The 21,696-nt window shown below is 38.5% G+C and overlaps 2 protein-coding genes and 1 long non-coding RNA gene across 5 annotated transcripts; 2 read left to right on the plus strand and 1 right to left on the minus strand.

The window, feature by feature from the left end:
* The first annotated feature begins 4,972 nt into the window (after positions 1–4,972).
* On the plus strand, positions 4,973–7,143 carry LOC148695810 (uncharacterized). 2 transcript variants are annotated; one of them, XR_015963890.1, is made up of 4 exons: positions 4,973–5,344; positions 5,439–5,550; positions 6,066–6,147; positions 6,942–7,143. It is a non-coding gene; the product is annotated as an uncharacterized LOC148695810 (long non-coding RNA). The 2 variants fall into 2 exon arrangements; XR_015963891.1 differs by having other exon boundaries at positions 6,081–6,147.
* Positions 7,144–13,098: 5,955 nt separating this feature from the next.
* Positions 13,099–15,269, plus strand: LOC137735214 (cytochrome P450 86A8-like). Its single transcript, XM_068474619.2, is given in 2 exon segments — positions 13,099–14,998; positions 15,000–15,269. Coding segments are annotated over 2 exon segments (1,656 nt in total). The 5' UTR covers positions 13,099–13,397; the 3' UTR covers positions 15,055–15,269.
* A 248-nt stretch (positions 15,270–15,517) lies between these two features.
* On the minus strand, positions 15,518–20,861 carry LOC137734144 (ascorbate transporter, chloroplastic). Of its 2 annotated transcripts, XM_068473438.2 has the most exons (12): positions 20,520–20,861; positions 19,611–19,899; positions 19,307–19,505; positions 18,833–18,940; positions 18,395–18,550; positions 17,770–17,985; positions 17,137–17,346; positions 16,779–16,916; positions 16,574–16,675; positions 16,407–16,472; positions 16,113–16,197; positions 15,518–16,007 (listed from the first exon to the last, which is right to left on the minus strand). In XM_068473438.2, exons 1-12 carry the CDS (start codon positions 20,572–20,574, stop codon positions 15,910–15,912), a joined length of 1,722 nt encoding a protein of 573 aa, XP_068329539.2. In that variant the 5' UTR covers positions 20,575–20,861; the 3' UTR covers positions 15,518–15,909. The 2 variants fall into 2 exon arrangements, with proteins under 2 accessions (XP_068329539.2, XP_068329538.2); XM_068473437.2 differs by having other exon boundaries at positions 19,307–19,899; positions 20,520–20,835.
* Positions 20,862–21,696: the final 835 nt, after the last annotated feature.

The following is a 21,696-nucleotide window of genomic DNA, read 5'->3' on the forward strand; positions in this document are numbered from 1 at the left end:
CTTCAGCATCAACATCTGTATCTTCATCAGTCTTAGCTTTCTTCTTCTTCGAATCGGAACCCGAAATCCCTTTTTCCACCAGATTCCATAGTCCATGTGACTTGAAAATGGTAACCATTTTGATTCTCCAGAACTCGTAGTTCTCACCGGAGAAGATCGGGGTCCTCACTTCAGCACTCCCAGATCCAGCCATCGTGAACTTGTGTGAATCCAGAAACACGTAGTTCTTAGATCACAAACAAACTCCGGCAAACTTCACCGAGTCCAGAAACGGTGATGTTTGAGCTCACAGAAACATGCCCAGATCTAATCGAAAAAAGGCTCTGAGACCATGTTAGTGTAACTTGATTTAGCTGGGTTTAATTTTCAGAAGGCTGAACAGAAGCAAAACAAAGACAGAAGAAGCTGAATCGAAAAAGTTTTCTTTCTTGTTCTCTCATGCAAAAGTATTGCAGAGGAATAATTTTGTACAGCACAGAAAATGCGCACTCACCCTGCTTTACATTTAACTGATGGCCTTAGCTTTAGGACCACACAAAACACTACTTTTAATCTTAGTCACTCATCTACCTAATTACATGGATCAAACACCACATGACACTCATGACCTTACATCTTTTAACTTTACACTTGGCAGATATGCTCAAGTGAATACACACATTTAAACTCATCTTATTTCTAATACTCAATCAGCTAGAGACTTATAATTCAACAGTAGCACCATTGAACATGAGTTTCAGACAGTACCTTGGCCCATGTTTCTGCAGGATTGCCATCTAACAATTGTATTTAACCAACCAAACCTTGTTACATCCTAGTAAGTTGCGGGGCATGTAACTTCTTGTAAATGTTGTTTCCTATACAAATTCGATCACAATTCTGGAATTGTTTTTCGATTGTAGCTTCCTTCTGCCAAATTTCAACGAGTTTATTCTTTTGTTAAGTGCTGTTTAACCTCTCCGAATCCAAATCAATAGAAGAACAATAAGATTTATGACCCTGCAGAGGAAATTTTATATCACATTCACATGGCTCTGCAGAGGGAATTTGACTTGTATTAGAAAAGAAAAGTACCACCAGGCCGATGAGATTTTAACATTTTGCTTAAGAACTCGAGAGTTGTGGGTCACTAATAGGGCTTGGTATAAAAACAATAGAGATATTGGTTTGAAGCTGACGACACATATTCATTGTAAGCACATGGTCTTTCACTATAAGAAAAAGGGCTTTGGTGACCCTCGCCAACCGTCACAGAACATTGAAAATTCATCATGTAATAGTATATGTGACGAATTTAGAGTGTCACGTGCACATCACCTATACAGTGTCACAAAAAGTCTGTGTGACGACTGTTAATTAAGAGAAGGGATGACATGCTTGAAAAACATTATATACATGGTCTTCCTACCCTAAACTTGAGCAGAGCTCATAGCTTTGCAAGCCACCCAACCTATATGATGTTGTACCTAAGTTATCTTGTTTTGTTAAACTAGTTAATTCTAGGTCATTGGGGGCCAAAATCTCTATCCAAACAAATGGGGGAAGTGTAGGTTCTAGTGGAATGTCTCGATCCAAACCAGTCAACCCCAAAATTTCTGTTATCGTGTAAACCGTTCGGATTTCTGTAAAAAATGGATGGCATTAGTTCCACAACTAAAAACTTTGCCATGATGTGGATGGGTTTCGGACGAGGGAGATGAAATTAGTTTGATTTAGATGGTTTTAAATAGTTTTATATTTTGATACATAAATTTTGATTACTTTTCTACGATCCGCTGAAATTAGTTTGATTTAGATGGTTTGAACAATTCGGCTAGCTCGTTCCCGTTTTTACTTCAAGCTAGTTCTAAGTTGTTCAATGTCAAAGAAGTCATTCGGTTTACATGCAAGATTTTTTGTTTTCCTACAAACCGATGAAATTAGTTTGATTTGGCTGGTTTGAACAGTTGAACCGACTTTTTATCTATCCTCGCTCCAAACTAGCTAGTCTTTAAGTAGGAGTCGTTGCTTTGCATGCAGGCTTTAACTTTCCTACAAATTAGTGAAATTGGTTTTGATTTGGCTGATTCGAACAAATTTACTTGCTTTTTACCCACCGTTAATATTACTCCAAACTAATTCCTAAGTTGTTAAATATATGCTTACCCATCCAACTCCAAACTATATAGTACTGCAAGCTCTTCACTAGATAAGGAGTGAATGGGTTAATGCTATACATGCATTAGCGGAGCCAGGAATTTACAACGATGGGATCAGGAGTATACCGTTGTGGCTTAGGCTCTAGAATTCGTGTCCGGTATCACGAGCTGTCGACCGATTCAATGCCTGAGGCAGGGGAGGATGAAGATGTGGGTCTGACGATCTGGAGGTTGCTAGGCGGCAGATTCACGACGGTGGGGAGATTTAGCGGGGAGAGAAGAGACGATGAGAGAGAGCTGCTGATTATGTATACGGAGATGGATGGCGGGTTTGTTGCGCTAAAACAACATTGGAAACCAACTCAAACAAACCCACAAGAAATATACCAAATAAAATACCCAAAAAAAAAAAAAAAAAAAAAAAAAAGAGACACCACAATTTTAATGAGGTTTCGCCACAACTCAAAGCTAGTACAACAACTGCAATTTTGATGGAGTGATAGCTGACAAATGGAGCAGCAGCTCCGTCTTGTTTGGGGCTCTCGGCAGCTCTCTCTGCTTCTCTAACAACAAAAGGCCACTTAACTTTTTCACACCAAAGAATGGTGCTATCACCGAAGCTAACCCTTATTCTCTCCGCCTTTGAAAATACCAAAAAAGGTTACTTCCTAGCCTTTACTTTTCTTCCCCTAAACAAGGAACCCACAACATCTTGCTGCCCCTTTTTTTTCAGGAAATTTTAACAAAACATTTTCGATACTATTCATTTTCAACGAAAATAATATTTTTACTCTTAAAAATCACTCATAATACTATTTACTTACAATAAATTTTTATCATTTTGATTAAAACTCAAAATTTTAAAATCATTTTCGTTAATTTTTTTTTTCTTACTCTATTTTAGGCACCGAAAAGGCTCCTAGCCTTTCAATTTTTCTTTGCCTTTTACTATTAGCCAAAAAGAGCGTACAATTTGACCACAAAGTTATTGGGGTCAAGGATTGTGTTAATGTATACATGTGAAGAATGTGAAGGGTTGTGTTAATGTCGATAGCGCATGCCCTGTTTTGTGTACAATCTATCGGTGCGAAAAAACATTATCCCCATGATTTTCTTCGCATGCAATGTGCACCATGAGGTAAGGTGATGAGGAAAACCAACTATCGGTGTCTATAAACTTTCGAATTACATGCAAGTGTATATATAAATATATTTTGAAAAGAAAAAAGTTATGATTTCTCAATTTAAATTTATTACCTTTGTCTTTTTCTTTGGCCCTATTGCAAAAAAAATGTCAATAATAAAAAAAATATAAACTTGTGTTCCCTCATAGGAGATTGGACATAGTTCAATTTTCATGAGTAACGTATTTTTATCGTATAAACTTTATTATTTAATTTTTTTAATCTTCATTTGAAGATCATTTCTAAAAAAAATATTGGAACTGGATCTCGTTTAGTATAAATTGATGGTTTAACATGAATGTGTTACTTGATAGTCATACTATCGATTTGTTCTATACATTTAGTTGATGAAATCATCTCCGATTCGAATGTTTTTTTTTTTCTTGTCGGAATGATCTTCAAATGATAATTAAGAAATAGAACGGTTCCGATTATACGGTGAATAAACGTTATTCTTAAGGAGTGAAATACGTGCATTCCCCATTGAGAAAACAAGTATCTAAACTACCTATTAACAAAACTCTCTTTGTCAACCAAAAGAGGGTGAAAATACATACAATTTGGTCTTCTATCACAAAATAAAATTATGAGTAATAATGTAATTTCACAAAAATTAAATTTTGCTGTTTTTTCCTCACCCACATTTCATCATTGCATATATCTAATTTTATTTTTAAAAATAAAAATTTAAACCGTCATCTTCTCTCTCCCTCTCTCTTTCACATTTCTTTCAAACTCTCTCTCTTCTATATATATTTTTGGGTAAAGTACAAAAAAACTACCTCAACTATTGGTGTCACGACACTTTCATACCTCATATTTTAAAATTGACAATGTCATACCTCATCTTACTAAATTGTGCCAATGTTATATCTTCTGTTAACCTGCCGTTAATTTGTCAGTTAAATGCTGACATGGCTTGATCCAGACCTCACTTTCTATTAAAAAATTAAAAAAAAATCATTTAATATTTTTAAATATTAAAATAATAAAGAAAAGTTAAAAAAAAAAAAAAATCAAAAAAATCAAAACCTTTCGTCCCATCCACCCCCTTCCCCTTTCTCTCTCTCTCTCTCTCTCTCTCTCTCTCTCTCCCTCCTCATCTTCTTCTTCCCTGCGTGATTCAACCAAAAAAAAAAAAAAAAAAAAATTTGAAAACCCAACCCCCAACCACCCCCCCGAAGAAGAAGAAAGGAAAAAAAAAAAAAAAAAAAACCCCAACCCAGTTCGTCCCCCCCCCTGAAAAACAAATCCAACCCCCTGCCAAACTAGAAAGCAAAAGAAGAAGAAGAAGAAGAAGAAGAAGAAGAAGAAGAAGAAAATCCAGAAAAAAAACTCAGATCCCATTTGTCGATTCTGCGAGGGGTGGGTGCGGAAGGTGGATGCGAGGGGAAGACGAACTGGGATTTTTATTTTTTTTCCCTTTTTCTGGGTTGCAGGTAGGGGCTCGGGTGGGGGAGAAGAAAGAAGGACCCGGGGGGAGGGTGGGAAGGAATAAAGTTTTTTTCTTTTTTTTTCTTTTTCTTCTTTTGTTTTCTGGGTTGCAGGCTTGCAGCAAGGGGTGGGTGGGGGGGGGGATGGGGGAGAAGAAAGAAGGACGCCGGGGGGGGGGGGGGGGAAGGTGGGAATGGATGAAGTTTTTTTTTTTTTTTTTTTTTTTTCTTTTTCTTCTTTTGTTTTCTGGGTTGCAAGCTCGCAACAGGGGGAGGGATGATGTGACATCCCGTCCCGGGATTATTAAAACGCACTTGTGGAAGGACATTTTTACCCCTAGTTCGTTTCTTTGACGTTATTGGTTGTTTTGTGTGTTGTGGCATTTGTTGGGCCACACACACACAGGCACACTCACTGTCTCTCTCTCCCTGCCCTTTCTCTGTCTCTGTCTCTCATCTCCCTCTCCCTCCCCGTTACCTTGATACGTACGGACAAACCCACAACCACCCTAAACACTAACAGATCGAGGAAACCAAGGGTGCAGCTGTGATCGTGAGGTCGAGGGGAGCACGAATATACCATTTTCAGGTAAGAACTTTGACGTTTTCACGTCGATATCGCGATGTCCGTTTTGAGCACTGTTCATGCAACATTAATTTACTTAGTTTTTGGACATTTGAAGCTTGTAGGTGTGTTGGTGAAGTCCTAAGGAGCGTCGGAGTAGCTCGTTGGACGAATTTGGACGTCGGGAAGGCCTGGTTCGAAGTTGGCCGAACTTGGAGTTTTTGGACAAGGTATAATCTCTTAGTTTTAGCCCTTAAAACTTGTTGGGACATGTTCTTCTAGTCTAGGGCTTTCATTTGGTCCAAGAATCACGAAAAAAGGATGAAAAATGAACGAGAAAACCTAAGTTGCAGGTTTTCCCAGTTTCCGGCGCCGGCGACGTCGCCGGCGATCGAATGAAGAAGGCGACGGAATATTCCGTCAATTCTGACGGAATATTCCTAACGCCGTTAACGGATCCGGTTAGATTTAACGGAATATTCCATCAGTTTGACGGAATATTCCTGACGGCGTCTGTTGACACCGTCAGTGTGCCTGGCACGTGGCCGCGCGTGGGGGGCGCGTAGGTCCGTGCCTGTGCTGGCGCGTGGGGGCGCGTGTGGGGTCCAAAAATTATTTTAAAAATATGGTTGTGATCCTGAGGTTGTGTAGAGCACGTGGGTATATTCATTTGTCCATTTTGAGCAATGTATGAGAAGTTATTACGAGAAACGGGTTATGTGCTTTAAAGTTAACGTTTTTATAGTTGTTTCGCATTTAGGTGACACGTACCCCGAGGACGAGCGTGCACACGCGAGGCAGGGGGGCTACGACCCTTCTACATACCAGTGAGTGGGCTTTTGTTTTCCGTATATACCTATATACATATTAATTCCCAGAAATTAGTATAAATGCTTCGTTATATGCCTTTTCTTTTATATAATTGGTGGTTGTGCATGAGTGGTGGCATATACGTTTAATTACATATTCAAACATTGCATTTGTTATATATATTTATATGTTGGTGCTGTGGAGGCATAGGTAAGTGCCAGGTAACGTTATTTAACGATTGCATTAAATAGTGGTTAGAGATGATTAGAGAGCTCATAACCTGCACCCCCGGTGTTAGTGCTCCCGCCCAGAGTAGGGCACAGTCCTTCACGTGATGTTCACATCCCGCACCACACGCTCAGCTTGGATCCAAGTTAGGTGCATAGGCCTGTCGTACAGACCACATTAGGTGGTTCCGACTCGTAGGTGACCCGCGATTATTCGCACAGCCTTCACGTGATCGTAGCACTAGAGCGTATATATATATGTTGCACCCAGGCCTGTCGTACAGACCACTTTGGGTGGTTCCGACTCGTGGGCAGGTTCAATTATTGAGTTGAGATTTGAGCTCTAGATGCAGCCGTACAGGTCACGTTAGGTGACTCCGGCTGCCAGATGTTATGATGTTGATATGATTTATACCTGGGCACTTACATTCATTATGAGGCTTTGGCATATTTATACACACGTTTATATGTTTATTTTCTGGGAAGTATACAGGTTTTACGGTGAGGGGTTAGAAAGTATTTTATAAATGGTTTTCGAAAGCTTTGTTTTTGCCCACTCACGCTTTTGTTTTGCGCCCCTCCAGGTTCTAGTTGCTTAGCCGTTGCGGTGGTTTCCCTTGAGAGCTTTTCGGCGTTCTGACAGACACTCCACATTGTAGGGTCGCCTTCGGGCGTACTACTGTTGTCGTTTTATTTGGACTGCTATAGACCTGCTCTGAATTTGTATCGCACTATTCGCACTTATTTAGTACCTTGTATGCTAGTTTTGAATCATTCGTACTTTTATATTACTACTTTACTAGCTTCCGCACGTGCACATGGCTACGTCACCTTTGAGTGACGGCCAGCACACTCCGATCTCGGTCGGGGTGTGTCAGATGAAGGGAGGGAAAGGGGTTGTTTTTTTTTTTTTTTTTTTTTTTTTTAACTTTTCTTTATTATTTTAATATTTAAAAAATATTAAATGATTTTTATTTTTAGTTTTTAATAGTATTTTATTAATTATTTTTAATAGAAAGTGGGCCCTGAATCAAGTCACGTCAGCATTTAACTGAGAAATTCACGCCAAGCTAACGGAAGGTATAACATTGGCACAAATTTGAAGATGAGGTATGACATTGTCAATTTTAAAATATGAGGTATGAAAGTGTCGTGACACCAATAGTTGAGGTAGTTTTTTGTACTTTACCCTATATTTTTTCATCTAGTTATCCATAGTGTTTAAGATATTGGTATCAGTGGAAGCATCAATATATAAATTTGTGGAAATATTGACGGACATGTTAAATATTGATATCAATATCGGTTACTTTCGATGGAAATGGTTGAAATTTAAAATGAAACTTTAGGGGATTGTTAAACAGTGTTTAAAATATCGGTATATGTGGAAATATCGATATACAAATTTGTAGAAACATCAATGGATATATCGGTATCAGTATCGATTGCCCTTGATGGAAATGGTGGGAATTTGCTCAAAAAACATGAAAATTTAAAGTTATTGTCTAGGGAATGTCATATTAGGTCACAACATACATATGAATCATGAATTAATGATCAGATACTGTGTAAAAAATAAGTATGTGACATGTGAGAAAGAAAACTTCTTTCTAGTTTTCATTCTAATGATAAGTAATAAAATAAAATAAAGCATTTCACTAAAACGAATAAATTATACATAGTAATTGAAATTTTCATCATGAATAAAGAAATTAAACCATAAAGAATGCATAGGCTCAGGGAGTTCAAACTGATAGTAAATCTTTCATTTTGATTCGGCCTTTTGCATATACTTTTCAATTGCACCAATGCCTACACCAACTTCTCTACACCAACGATCTTCATCTTAGGTGGCATAAGTAAAGACACACTCACCAATAAACGTGCTTAAGCATGTAACTCCATCAAATTCTTGCTCATCTCCTCCATCATTAAGTCCTTAAATTTTTAAATATTTCTGTAGAAATATTGAGCATATCCAGGATATTTCAAACATTGGGTTTAGACAGAATATAAGAATTTCTCCGATATTTAACAAATGTGTTAGAATATCAACGATATCTGTCAATTTAAACCTAAAGTTAAGAGTTTTATATGAGGTGAAGTTGAAACTTCACTCTCCATTTCTATATCATCCATTAAAAAAGTTATCAAAATAGAAAGTCGTGCAAAGTAAGATAGCAGAATATCTAACCATGGTCAATGTGATAAGTTTTACACGAAATGGTTCGAGATGACATAAACAAGTTTAGTAAGTCAATTGGTCAACTGGTCATTTACATTGAAAATTCCATGGCTTGCTAACATGAATAATCAATGAATCATGCACTATCAAATACAAATGATTGATTTCGACAATACAAAATTATTTGATGATTTCGACACTAAAATGATAATAATTTTTTTTTTTTTTGGGCAAATGATAAATAATTTGTTAGATTAGATGTTACATTAAGGAGACGATCGACGGGGTTTGAAACTCATGTCGTGATGCAAGAGCAATACTTATATTTATCATTGCGGTAGAGGATGACTTGCAACACTAAAATGACAATTGAAAAAAAAGAAAAAAAATAACACTTATAGTCTTCAATTTATGGTTTACAAGTCAAATTAGCTTGCATGCGACTAATGAATAATCTCAATCGGATGGGGAAAGCTAGCACAAATATGGCAGTTCGGGGAAAGTGATATGATCAATGGAGGTTTTATATACAAATTCTAATCCATTGTAGTAGTATGTACTCAACATACAATACGCAACCTAGCTAGCTAATAAGTGAAGCTTTGTCAGAATTGCACATGATCGACGTGGTGATTAGCTAAGCATACCTAAATGGTGGAATGGTTCAAAATATATGGTTAGGTCGCACAAACCCATTTCATGAGATCACATGCATGATATATAGTCTCACGTAGGGCACATCCACGTTCACATTTACGATCGTAGAAGTGCATACACTAACGTTTTCTTATTTGACTTATGCTTTTAAAGTAGAAAACTCCTTATACTAAGGCTATCTCTTTTTACTTGAATGTGTTCTACACTCACATTTTCGTAATATAAGCATGAACTCCATTCTCCCAGACCCTAGGGTTTTAGGAAATTGTGGTCACATACCATTCGATCTCTTAGCCTTAAGGTCCAAGGAAATTGGAGCCACGTACCGTTTGATCTTAATCTAATGGTGGAGGAAAAAGTAAAACAACAAAAACTAAAGGAACATTATTCTGCTCCACCGTTTGATTAGGATTGAAATGTAAGTGCTTATAAATTCCTTGAATCCTAGGGTCTAAGAGAACAGAACTGATGCCTATATTACCAAACTGTGAATCTAGAAGGCATTCAAGTAAGAATCAACCCAATGAACTATCCATCATATTCATAATCGGACAACACATGCATGATATACATTTTCAGTTGCAATATGCATCTCATACGTATTATTATAAGATAATCAGGTAAGAGAAAATTGTCCAAACTTGTAAGACCTCCTTCAATTCAATGCAATTTAGGATAGGGAATGTGAACCCTTACTGCTGCACAAGAGCACAATACAAAGCATGCCAGGTCCCGATATATGATGAACTGCCATAGTCTGCCAAAATGCGCAAAAATTGAGGTCTGCATTCAGGTGACCTAAATATATTGTATAAGGGGCTTGACTTTTTTCCTTCATGGTACAGATATACAGATTGAACACCATTAAAACTGAGAGGGTCAAACCTGTGTGTGAAGAATCCCACAATATTGTTTTTACTATTAGCTCTGGGGGGAACTCCGCAGAATATCTATATGAGAAGGCAAAGATAAGACTACCCAATCAGCGAAAAAAGAGTCGCACAAGAAAAAGAAATAAAGAGAGGTTGCGGTATTAAATTGTGGGTGGGTTGCTCAACCAAACCTATACCAGAAGAACCCCATTTTCCTCATTTAACTTCAAGACCTTTTTTTATTTTTATTTGAGTGGGGCTATAGCATTAGTAAGTTAGATGTTAGATTAGCCACTGACGAGGTTCAAACTCACGCCATTATGTAAGGGCACAACGGGGTGGGTTTAGGACTTATTATATAACTTAATTATAAGAAAGAAAACACCACCATGGGGTGGCCTAGTTATTGGGAAGAATTTTAGGCTTGTATTCCAGACGGCATGTCCTGGGTTCGACTCCTGTTGCCAGTGAATTGCATGATGGTGGCCAGGGGGAGGCTGAAATGTCTATGTGAGTCTTATTGACCCTCAGAAGGGTGGATTGCATGGCGAAGCCATCAACTGGTCCTCCTTTTTTTTTTTTGAACAAATGATATCATTTGCACTAAGGGGGAGGGGGTGAGTTTAGCCTCGCAATTGGACTAGCAATAATGTGGTTCAAATTCGCATTTGACGAGAATCAAACCTAAGACCTCTCATTTATAAATAAAGAAGAATACCACTAGACCGTAGTACTAAGTTAGAAGAATTTTTAGTTGCAATCCGACGTATAAGTATATGTCACGTGAGAATAGAAATGCTTATGTAGGGATATGTTCTTGGTTTTGTTGCGCACGAGAATTCTCTAAGCTAGGGAATGATCACGGTCAGGGGATTCTAAGGATTCCTAGGAGGATCCTTTTCCCTAAATATTGACCCAATTAAAATTTAGGGTAAAGTACAAAAAACTATCTCAACTATTGGTGTCACGACACTTTCATACCTCATATTTTAAAATTGACAATGTCATACCTCATCTTACGAATTTGTGCCAATGTTATACCTTCCGTTAGCTTGTCGTTAATTTGTCAATTAAATGCTGACGTGGCTTGATCCAGACCCCACTTTCTATTAAAAAATTAATAAAATATTAAAAAAAACTAAAAAAAAATCATTTAATATTTTTAAATATTAAAATAATAAAGAAAAGTTAAAAAAAAAAAAATCAAAACCTTTCATCCCATCCACCTCCCTCCTCCCTTCTCTCTCTCTCTGTCTCTCTCTCCCCATCTTGAAGGAGGAAAAAGAAGAAGAAGAATAAGAAGAAGGAAGGAGGAGAAGAAGAAGAAGAAGAAGAAGAAGAAAAAAAAAAACCCCAACCCAGTTCGTTCGTCCCCCCCCTCCCAAAACAAATCCAACCCTCTGCAACCTAGAAAGAAAAAGAAGGAGGAGGAAGAAGAAGAAGAAGAAGAAGAAGAAGAAAAAAAAAACCTAGATCTCGTTCGCTAGGCCGATTTCGTGAGGGGTGGGTGCAGAGGGTGGATGCGAGGGGAAGACGAATTGAGATTTTTTTTTTTTCTCTAGGTTGCAGGTAGCGGCTCGGGTGGGGGCGAATAGGGGGTGGGGGAGAAGAAAGAAGGACGTTGGGGGGGGGGGATGGGAAGGGATGAAGTTATTTTATTTTATTTTTTCTTCCTTTGTTTTCTGGGTTGCAAGCTTGCATCAGGTACACGGGGGAGGGAGGGAAATGAATGAAATGTTTTGTTTTGTTTTATTTTATTTTATTTTATTTTTACTTTTCTTTATTATTTTAATATTTAAAAAATATTAAATGATTTTTTTTTGTTTTTAATAATATTTTATTAATTTTTTTAATAGAAAGTAGGTCCTGAATCAAGTCACGTCAGCATTTAACTGAGAAATTCACTCCAAGCTAACAAAAGGTATAACATTGGCACAAATTCGTAAGATGAGGTATGACATTGTCAATTTTAAAAGATGAGGTATGAAAGTGTCGTGACACCAATAATTAAGGTAATTTTTTGTACTTTACTCTAAAATTTAAAACACCATGTGTATATGTGAGTGTAGTCAAATTGTAGATCAGTGTGCTCTTCTTTTTGCACATGAGTTCGAATTCTCTTTTTGTTTAACAATTTTTCTTCAATGACACGTAGCACTGAGTGGTACAAAAAATGAATGGCTGATATTAAAAAAAAAAAAAAAAAAAAAAAAATATATATATATATATATATATATATATATATATATATATATAAAACAATTGAGAACTTTAAATTTAACGATCAAAGCACCTGTAATACTGAATGTTACATAATAATAAAGGTACACCCTTTAAATTAGATTGGATTAAAATAAAGCTCCAATGAAAGAACATAACTTACAAGAAAAAAGGGCCAAGCTAGGGTGACAACCCACTATTGATCCGATTAGACTTTACCATAGTTGTGTCGTGTGGAATGGATGACCTATTTATCATTGTTTGGTTTTGTTCTTTGGTCTCTCTCTCTCTCTCTCTCTCTCTCTCTCGTGTATAGAGTTCCTCAACTAATCCCATTAAATTTTCCTCTTCATTCAATGCTCTTGAATTAAATCTCCTCTTCCATTTCCAGTAAAAGTAGGTGTGTAAGTGTATGTGTGTGTGTGTGTTTCCTTGTGTGTGCATGAGAGAGAGAGAGAGAGAGAGAGAGAGAGAGAGAGAGAGAGAGAGAGAGAGAGAGAGAGAGAGAATGGCATCGTAATTTGCTAGAGCCACTGGTTTTCTAGAGAGAGAAGAAAGGTTTTGAGCGAGAGAGCTTTAAAAAGTTCAACGACTTCTGAAGAAATTTATGGCGCCTGTGCTGTGCCGTGCTGTGCTGTGCAGCTTAATTTTTAGTGAGAGAAAAATACAGTGAGAGAGAGAAAGAGCAATGTCAAGGACCAGTCTGGCCTCAATAAATTGCTCACCTATAAATCTCTCTCTATAATACTCCATTTTGTACTACCACACATCACACACCCATCAATATTATTATTCTTCTCTACCCATTTTTTGTTTAGATCCGTCAAGTTTCAAAGTCCCTTCCTTTTCTCAATCAAATCTCTCAAACATTCATGAAACTCCCTACCTGGGTTTTTCTCTAAGGTACGTTTTGCAGTAGCTTCTTCCACTTCTTCACAATAACTCACACCAATAAAGCAATTTTCCCGGAAAACAACATTTTCTCGGGAAAATATTTTGGAGGAAAACAGGTTCTGGTTCTGGTTCAGTGATTGAGTGCGGGTTTTGCATCGCCGTTTTTTGAGTTTTTGGGTTTGGTTTACCATTACGTGGCGGACAAGTAAAATATGGAGATTGGGACGGCGTTGCTGGTTTTGACGGCGATCACGGCTTACCTCCTTTGGTTCACCTTCATCTCACGGTCGCTAAAGGGTCCACGTGTCTGGCCGTTACTGGGTAGTCTCCCGGGTCTCATCGAAAACTCGGACCGGTTGCACGACTGGATCTGTGACAACCTACGCGCCTGCGGCGGCACGTACCAAACCTGCATCTGCGCCATCCCCTTCCTCGCCAAAAAGCAAGGCCTCGTGACCGTCACATGCGACCCGAATAATCTGGAGCACATACTCAAGACCCGGTTCGACAACTATCCCAAGGGCCCCACCTGGCAATCCGTGTTTCACGAGCTGTTGGGCGAGGGCATCTTCAACTCGGATGGCGACACGTGGCTGTTTCAGAGGAAGACGGCCGCACTGGAATTCACGACCCGGACGCTGCGCCAGGCCATGGCTCGGTGGGTCAGCCGAGCCATCAAGCTCAGGTTCTGCCCAATTCTCAAGTCGGCTGAGCTTCAAGCCGAGCCGGTTGATCTCCAAGACTTGTTACTTCGGCTTACTTTCGATAACATATGCGGCTTGGCTTTTGGAAAGGACCCGCAGACGTGCGCCCCGGGTCTTCCCGACAACGGCTTTGCCACAGCCTTCGACCGAGCCACCGAAGCCTCGCTGCAGCGGTTTATTCTGCCCGAGGTGTTGTGGAAGGTGAAAAAATGGCTTGGGCTTGGAATGGAAGTCATATTGAGCCGAAGCCTTGTGCATATTGAGGAGTATTTATCCGACGTGATTGCATCCCGTAAACTCGAGTTGCTGAGTCAGCAGAAAGATGGGAACCCACACGATGATTTGTTGTCACGGTTCATGAAGAAAAAAGAGAACTACTCGGACACTTTTCTCCAACACGTGGCGCTCAATTTCATCCTAGCTGGACGTGACACGTCATCTGCCGCGTTGAGCTGGTTTTTTTGGTTGATCACTCTCAACCCAGTAATTGAAGAGAAAATCCTCCGTGAAATTTGCACTGTTCTGATTGAGACACGTGGCAATGACGTGGCGAGTTGGTTGGACGAGCCGTTAGAATTTGAGGAAATTGACCGATTGATATACCTTAAGGCAGCATTGTCCGAGAGCCTAAGGTTGTACCCTTCCGTACCGGAGGACTCAAAGCATGTGGTGTACGACGACGTTTTGCCCGACGGCACATTCGTGCCCGCCGGATCGTCGGTGACATATTCCATATACGCAACGGGTCGGATGAAATCGACGTGGGGAGACGATTGCCTGGAGTTTCGTCCGGAGAGGTGGCTATCTCCCGATGGTAAGTTCATAATGCATGACTCAAATAAATTTGTAGCATTCAACGCGGGTCCAAGAATATGTCTAGGGAAGGACTTGGCTTACTTGCAAATGAAGTCGGTAACCGCGTCGGTTTTGCTCCGCCACCGTCTCACGGTGGTGCCGGGCCACAAGGTGGAGCAAAAGATGTCGTTGACGTTGTTCATGAAGTATGGACTCATGGTGAATGTGCACAAAAGGGAGCTGGGGGCAATTGTGTCAAGCATTGAAAAGGAGATGGCAATGGAGGGACAATTGCAAGGGGAAGAGCAAGAGTGTGGCCGTTAAATGTAACGGCGTCGGTGGCGGTGGAGCGGTGGTTGGGGTGGCCTAAGAGGGTGTTTAATTTTTGGGGTGGTGTATTTACGGAGTGGTGGAACCCATGGGAAATGGGAGGGGACTCAGGGATATAATGGGAATTTGGTAAGCAAAGCCCATTGTGGTTTCAATTAAGTGTTTGCAATAATATTGTTGGGCCACAACAACAGCACAAGAAGGCACGGGTCCAATCATGAGAGAGAGCATCTAGCTTTCCCTTGTAAGCAAAAAGCTTTGCAAATTTTTATTTACATTTAATATTCTTTACGTTCTTGTTTGTTCAGATTTCATAAATTACTTTTATCAACATTTATTACTATTCATTTGCAAGACATCTCGTATCGCTCTCTTGCACTTAAGTTTGAAAAAATTGTATATGATCAATGATTTGATATTATTGCAACTTTATTATACATGATGAATCAACCGTTGAGGTAAACTCTTGTGATTCTAACCACTTGAGCGAGCGACAATGTTGGTAGTCAGAAAGACAGATGTAGCTGGTTCTTATATTCCATCAACTTGAAATAGAATACATATGCTTCTTCTTCTTCTGATTAATCTGTGAACTATAATTAGGAAAGAAATTAACAGCTATACGAAACTATTAGCATTGTATGGGCAAAGCAAAAGGTTCATGGGTGCAAGTTACCCATGACTTCTCCACAGTACAAACCATGCACTGAAACGAAACAAGGCATTAACCTGTCAAAAGCAGGGTCTCAAGCCCACCCAGAGAGGGCCTCATATGTTGTTACAAAACCATCGATGGCGATATTTAAAAAGCTACTTCGCTTAGCCGGATTTCCCTTCATGTGTTTGCGTTTCTTCCATCTTGTCATAATTCCGTTCCTTCTCTTCTTGCGTTTCTCTAGTCAATAATTTTCTCTCCAGTAGAAAATAAGTTCCAGATTAATGTGCCCATGATGTACAATACAACAGAGACCTTGAATACATCATCCCAAGAACCTGCAGAATCGAAGCTCAACAAGTCAATACTAAACTGGAAACCGGAACTTGAGCGCAAAAAGTGAATTCAGGAGAGGTTGAATTAAGTAAAGCATTTGTTTGTACCTCGTTGCAGTATGTAGCCGGTTGCAGCTGTACCAAAGACACCAGCAAGAACTCCTGCTGTGTTTGAGAGTCCCAGCAATACTCCCTGTAATTGTATTTATAAGTTTGATTGCACAGGATTCAGACAATTTGATTACTTGTTTAGTTCTTCGGTAAGGGATTCAAAGCACAAATAACCTTGTTAAATTAATAGACTAAAAATTGATAATGAAATATTGCTCCCCACAAAACTCCGAAGTGGAAAAATGTCGTCAAGTAGCCATAGGTTTATAACTTCGTAAGATAGCAACTCACAGCATAGCGAGGTCCAATGTCTTGGTGGTTGGAGTAGAGACCCGATTGTGAAAATGCATCAGATCCCTGTCGATAAGAAAGAACGTGTGAACAGATAATCGTAGGAGTAATACTTACCAAACAACACATATTCAAGCTCGGTCGAATTGATAACAACTAGTTTTTACCTGACTGCATGCCATGCATAGCACTGCCATTGCGGGTGTCTTGACACGGCTCAGCAGCGTAAGGAAAAAGGCTGGTCCCAGAAACCCAATTGATTGCATGATCTGTCAACAGAAAACGGATTTGTAGAAATCTTAAGAAACGCAAAACAGGAAAGTCGGCACCTGACCACACATTTAATAATTCAAGAATTATTTTAGTCCTTACCTTACGAACTGTCGTTACAGAAAAACCTTTGCTGACAAGTGTATCTGCAATCCAGCCTCCTATATTTGCAAAAATAGCCATTGTCAACCATGGCAAGACACAGAGGAGCCCGGATTCAGTGAGGTTGAATTTCAAAACCTGACGATGCAAGACAATGTAAAAAGATTTTAGTGACTCAACAATTTATTGATAGGATTAACATCAAATCTGCTTCTGTTTTGGGTCAAAATTGTTGATTTTGCATGTGGTTAGGTTTCGCGTGAGACATTACTTTTAGTTTCTACATCTAAAGATTGCATATCTTTTCCTATACATATGAGTGCCTGTATGCTCAATTTTGGAGGAATCAATTCCGTACCTGATTGTAGTATGTTGGCATCCATGTCAATAGAATAAATGTTCCCCAATTGTGGCAAAAGTGGCAGACTATAAGAGCCCAAACAGGTGGTTTTGATAATATTAGCTTCCAAGGAATGACCTTAACAGGTTCCTTAGATATGTTTCCACCCATGATAAGCTCTTTTTCCTCTGCGCTAAGCTCCGGATCTTCTTTTGGTGTGCTATATGCCTAGTATACAACAATAAAGAAGATGTTCTAGAGTTAACTTTAATGGAACAACATCTGAACTGCCGTTCATGGCAGTTCATTCATACATTTTCATGGTGTCAGGAGAAGATCACCAGTTACGTACGACAAATGGGCATGAGAAACAATTAGTGTATATGATTTCATATTTCAAAAGACAAGTGATAATAATTCTGTACACTTTTACTTTTAAAATTTAGACTCAGTACTTGGTAGCAGTTCATTCACACAATCCCAGAAATGAAAGGGAAAAAATTACTGGATATTGCACAGCTCAAACAAGAACATATTAACAGCCTGGAGATATGATAACATTTATTTATCTATGCTCAATATAGTCTATCCTAATCAAGAGTAGACAAGGTAATTCAAGTATCTCAAATGTTGAAGGAAGCAAGATCTTACTTTATTCAGCCATAATGCTAACCAGATACTACCAAGAGAGCCAAACGAGTAAAACACAGACGGCCATTTAAACTTCTGGATTAGAATCGGAGAGACAGCCAACCCAATGACAGAACCAAGGTACATGCCAGTATATACTAGTGAAAGTGCTCTGCTTCTCTCAGACACTGGAATCCATTTAGAGAGTATGTTATTCATAGCAGGCATAGCGACACCCTGTGAACAAACAAGGAAAAAGGAAAATTTGTTCAGCAACGAAAACCCTTGCTTGAATTACCAAGAGAAAAAAAATCCTATTTCAAGAAGGAAGCTGAGATACAATAACTCAAATGAGAAAATTTAAATAATTATACATAAAAACTGAAGGAAAAGTTCTGCGTGCTAAACTACCAAAGTGACGATACAATTGGCGTTGAAATTAACCTGTCACACAAATACAAGTTTTCAAGTTTTAAGTGGTAATCGTTTTAGGTTATTTATTTTACTCCTGTCTTGTTTCTTAACTGAATAATACAATACAAGCCAATTCCTAAACGAAAAGGTAAAACTTTCAATTAATATTACAATGCAGAGTTGAAGTCGGAAAGGACTAGAGATCTGAAGCAAAGCACTAGAAAAGACGGACCTCACCAATCCCCATGAAAGCACGCATGATAAGCAAAAATGGAAGGCTGATTTTTGCTGCAATTGGTGTCAAAATTGTCGCTACTGACCACCAGATCACTCCAAAACCCAATACACGCTTTCCACCAATTTTATCTGCCAAAATGCCTCCAAGAATCTATTGACAAGAGCAATCATAAAGTTAATACGATCATACAGGAGAACTGAGAGTAGAAATCTAAGCACATCTGGATGGGAAATAGAGATATATGCATGTATCATATATGTATCTTGAACACAAAATATATGCAGAGCCAACTATTTGTAATAAAACAGTATCCCTAAACCATTTAAGAATACAATCATGATTAGATGCAAGCTAATCTTCTCAGAGGAGATTGAGAATTAAGGTGTAATTTATCTTTGAGTAATGCACACATGTTAGTATACTTAGTCAAACCTGAGTAAGTAGGTAACCCCAGAAAAAAGAGGACTGAATCAAGCCGACTGTGGCATTATTCCAGTTGAATTCATGTGACATGGGAAGTATTGCAATGCTCATGTTTACCTACAATATAAAATTTTAACATTGTTAGCTGATTGAGATGTATCACATTAAAAAACCAACACCCTAAAAACAGATTTTCGAGTTTTGCAATGCTTATGTTTAATGATGATGTAACATCAAGGTTACTACCACATAGGAAAATAATTTAATCTCGAAAGAAATTGGCTTGGTAGCGTAAGACACCTTGTCACTAATTATACAAGAGTATCTGTTGTGAGGAAAGAGGCTATATATATATATATGTGTGTGTGTGTGTGTGTGTGTGTGTGTGTGTGTGTGTGTGTGTGTGTGTATCATTGTGTATATATATCTTGAACCTTTCAAACAACATATATGCACTATGATGAAAAACGGAAAAATACTCACACGATCCATGTTGCACAATAGGAATGCTGTAAAACAAAGGATTACAATCACCCAGCGCTTAGGAATCTCCCACCAAGAAGATAATTTAAGCACATTTCCAGCTGCCAAAACAGCTTCACTTGACCCCTCTATTGATGTGAGCGAGTCTACCTCTGATTCTGTTATGTCATTATCCTCCGACTTGTAATAAGCATAGGTCCTGTTAACCTTAGCATGTTTATACTTATGATATTTCCCGTAATCAAGCTTATCCAGCTTTCTTGATTGTAAACAACTTCTAAAAAAGTGATTCGAAGAAAGATACCTTTTACGATTTCCTATAAGTATTTGTTTAGTAATGATGCTCTGAGACCTTATAGCAGATTGCAGAAAGATTAGATGAGGGTTTTCGCCTTCATCACGCACCCTACATGTTGCCTTCAGAATGTTTGTATCTGAAGAGCCAATTGCATGCGGGTAAGGGCTGTACGAGCATCCAGATATAGAACCACTAGCCCTCGAAGTACGTAAAGTTGGGTAAATTGTTTTCCCCTGATAATACAGACGCTTTCCCTTGTGATGCACAATGGCGTGGTTCGTTTGACGTGCCTTCCCTGCCAATATCAAAGAGTCATAAAGTAACAATGTAATCGCCTCCGAAGCATCAAAATGTTGACAGTATAAGCAATCCGAAATTTATCTACTTCTAGCCTGGTATAAAAATTGTCTAAATTATTTTTAAGCCAAATTTAGTAAGTCCTTGATGAACTCAGAAAGATAGAAGTATTCCCAAATTTTCTCAGTGCATGTATTTATGCATACATACATGTCAGTTTAAAAACAAGAAACCTATCTAAATTTATTAGGAAAAAGTTTACATGCACCGAAAATTCCCGCGGATTGTATTGAATTGTTGAATTTAATAGCAGATTTCAGTTAAATTATTAATTTCACAGGACAATTAAGCAGTAAATTCAACCATTTTCTTTAAAAATCTATCAACATATCCAAATTATCCACAGAAAATGTAAAGCAGAAAAAGCAACATGCAACTAGATTAAACTGTTAAACTCATAAAATTGGAAAATTAAAAAAAATACAGCAGTCAAATTCAACCACATGCATGCAATAATTCCACTAAAAACAAGCAAGAATTCACAAAATGCAACCAAAATTAATAATACTGGAAAATTTTAAAAATAATAATTTAGAACAAGGTAATGAAGCTACTAACCTGAACCGACAAAAGAACCGAAATTCCGGTTCGATATCAAACCGCCGATCGCCATTGAATGTATCCCCAACCAAAAGCAAGCTATAATCTCAGTGAATCAACAGTTGCAGGTTCAACGAAACTCTCACTCCATTTCGGAATTCAGAGAGTCGAACGACCAGAAGGCTTAGAGGCAGTGACTGTGAGAGACGATTCCATGCGACGCCGTTTTGGGGCTCTCTCTGTGTGCCTCGCTGCTTCTCGGTCGTTTTCACTCTCTCCCGACGATTGAGAGGATAACCAGACGCTTTTTTCTCATACAAACATTTTTTTTTCTGATTTTTTTTCTTTTTTTATTATTTAAATAAGCGGGAAAAATTGGGTGGGCGTTGTAGTCGAAGGAAGATGGGTTGACAGGCTGACACGTGGAATATCATCTTCGTGAGAGGAAGGGAAGAGGACAAAGATATCCAAATACCCCTCCATTCAAGTTGGATATCCAGTGGATTTAGAAGGGCGAAAGGATAATTAGGGGGAAGGAGTATGGGTATTTTTGAGAATTGACACCAAAAATAGGAACCAGCCAAGCAATCAGCTCGTCACGATTGCACATTATTTATTTATTGTGTTTATTTTTGTTTAAATTTTATCGGCGCATAATTGAGCCGACGTGGAATATTCGCATACGTAGCTAAGTAATACGTGGAAAGTGGGGATCGTAATGTAACGTCAGTCTGGAGATTTTATTAATTCACTCCCATCGTCTAACCTTTTACTAAATATTTGCTTGTTGTACAACAATGGATGTCTACTTAAATAATTAAATAATGGGCAAGTTGCTCTTCTACTGTTTGCGCTTGCTTCCTACTACTCCAATTTTCTATATAAATACAAACCCCACACAACACCAAAGTGGAGAGACTCACGACAAAGATATGAAGGAGGAGAAAGAAAGAGAAGAGAGGAAGAAGAGAGGAGAGAATAGAAAGAGTTATTTTTGTACTCCTATTATTCTAAATTATAATGAAAACACAATTGCTGGCCTGAGGACGTAATTCAGTCACATTGAACGTAGAAAAACCTTGTAATTTTTGTGCCTTGTTTATTTATTCCACTGTACCCACTGCCAATTTTACAACGTGTTATCAGCATGAGAAGCTCGTGTCAGTGGAAAACACAACTTCCTCCGCCACCTATG

The sequence above is a fragment of the Pyrus communis genome, chromosome 7 (genome assembly GCF_041283825.1).
Source record: "Pyrus communis isolate YQ-2024b chromosome 7, ASM4128382v1, whole genome shotgun sequence".
In the NCBI taxonomy this organism is placed as follows: Eukaryota; Viridiplantae; Streptophyta; class Magnoliopsida; order Rosales; family Rosaceae; genus Pyrus; species Pyrus communis.

Bases quoted from the DNA above. Each gene is read 5' to 3' on its own strand.
- LOC137734144 (XM_068473437.2), bottom strand. From the start codon at position 20,574: ATGGCGATCGGCGGTTTGATATCGAACCGGAATTTCGGTTCTTTTGTC. The intron at 19,900-20,519 runs GTTAGTAGCTTC...TGATATTGGCAG, and splicing joins CGGTTCTTTTGTCGGTTCAG to GGAAGGCACGTCAAACGAAC. The intron at 16,198-16,406 runs GTGAGTTGCTAT...ATACAATTACAG, and splicing joins ACATTGGACCTCGCTATGCT to GGAGTATTGCTGGGACTCTC.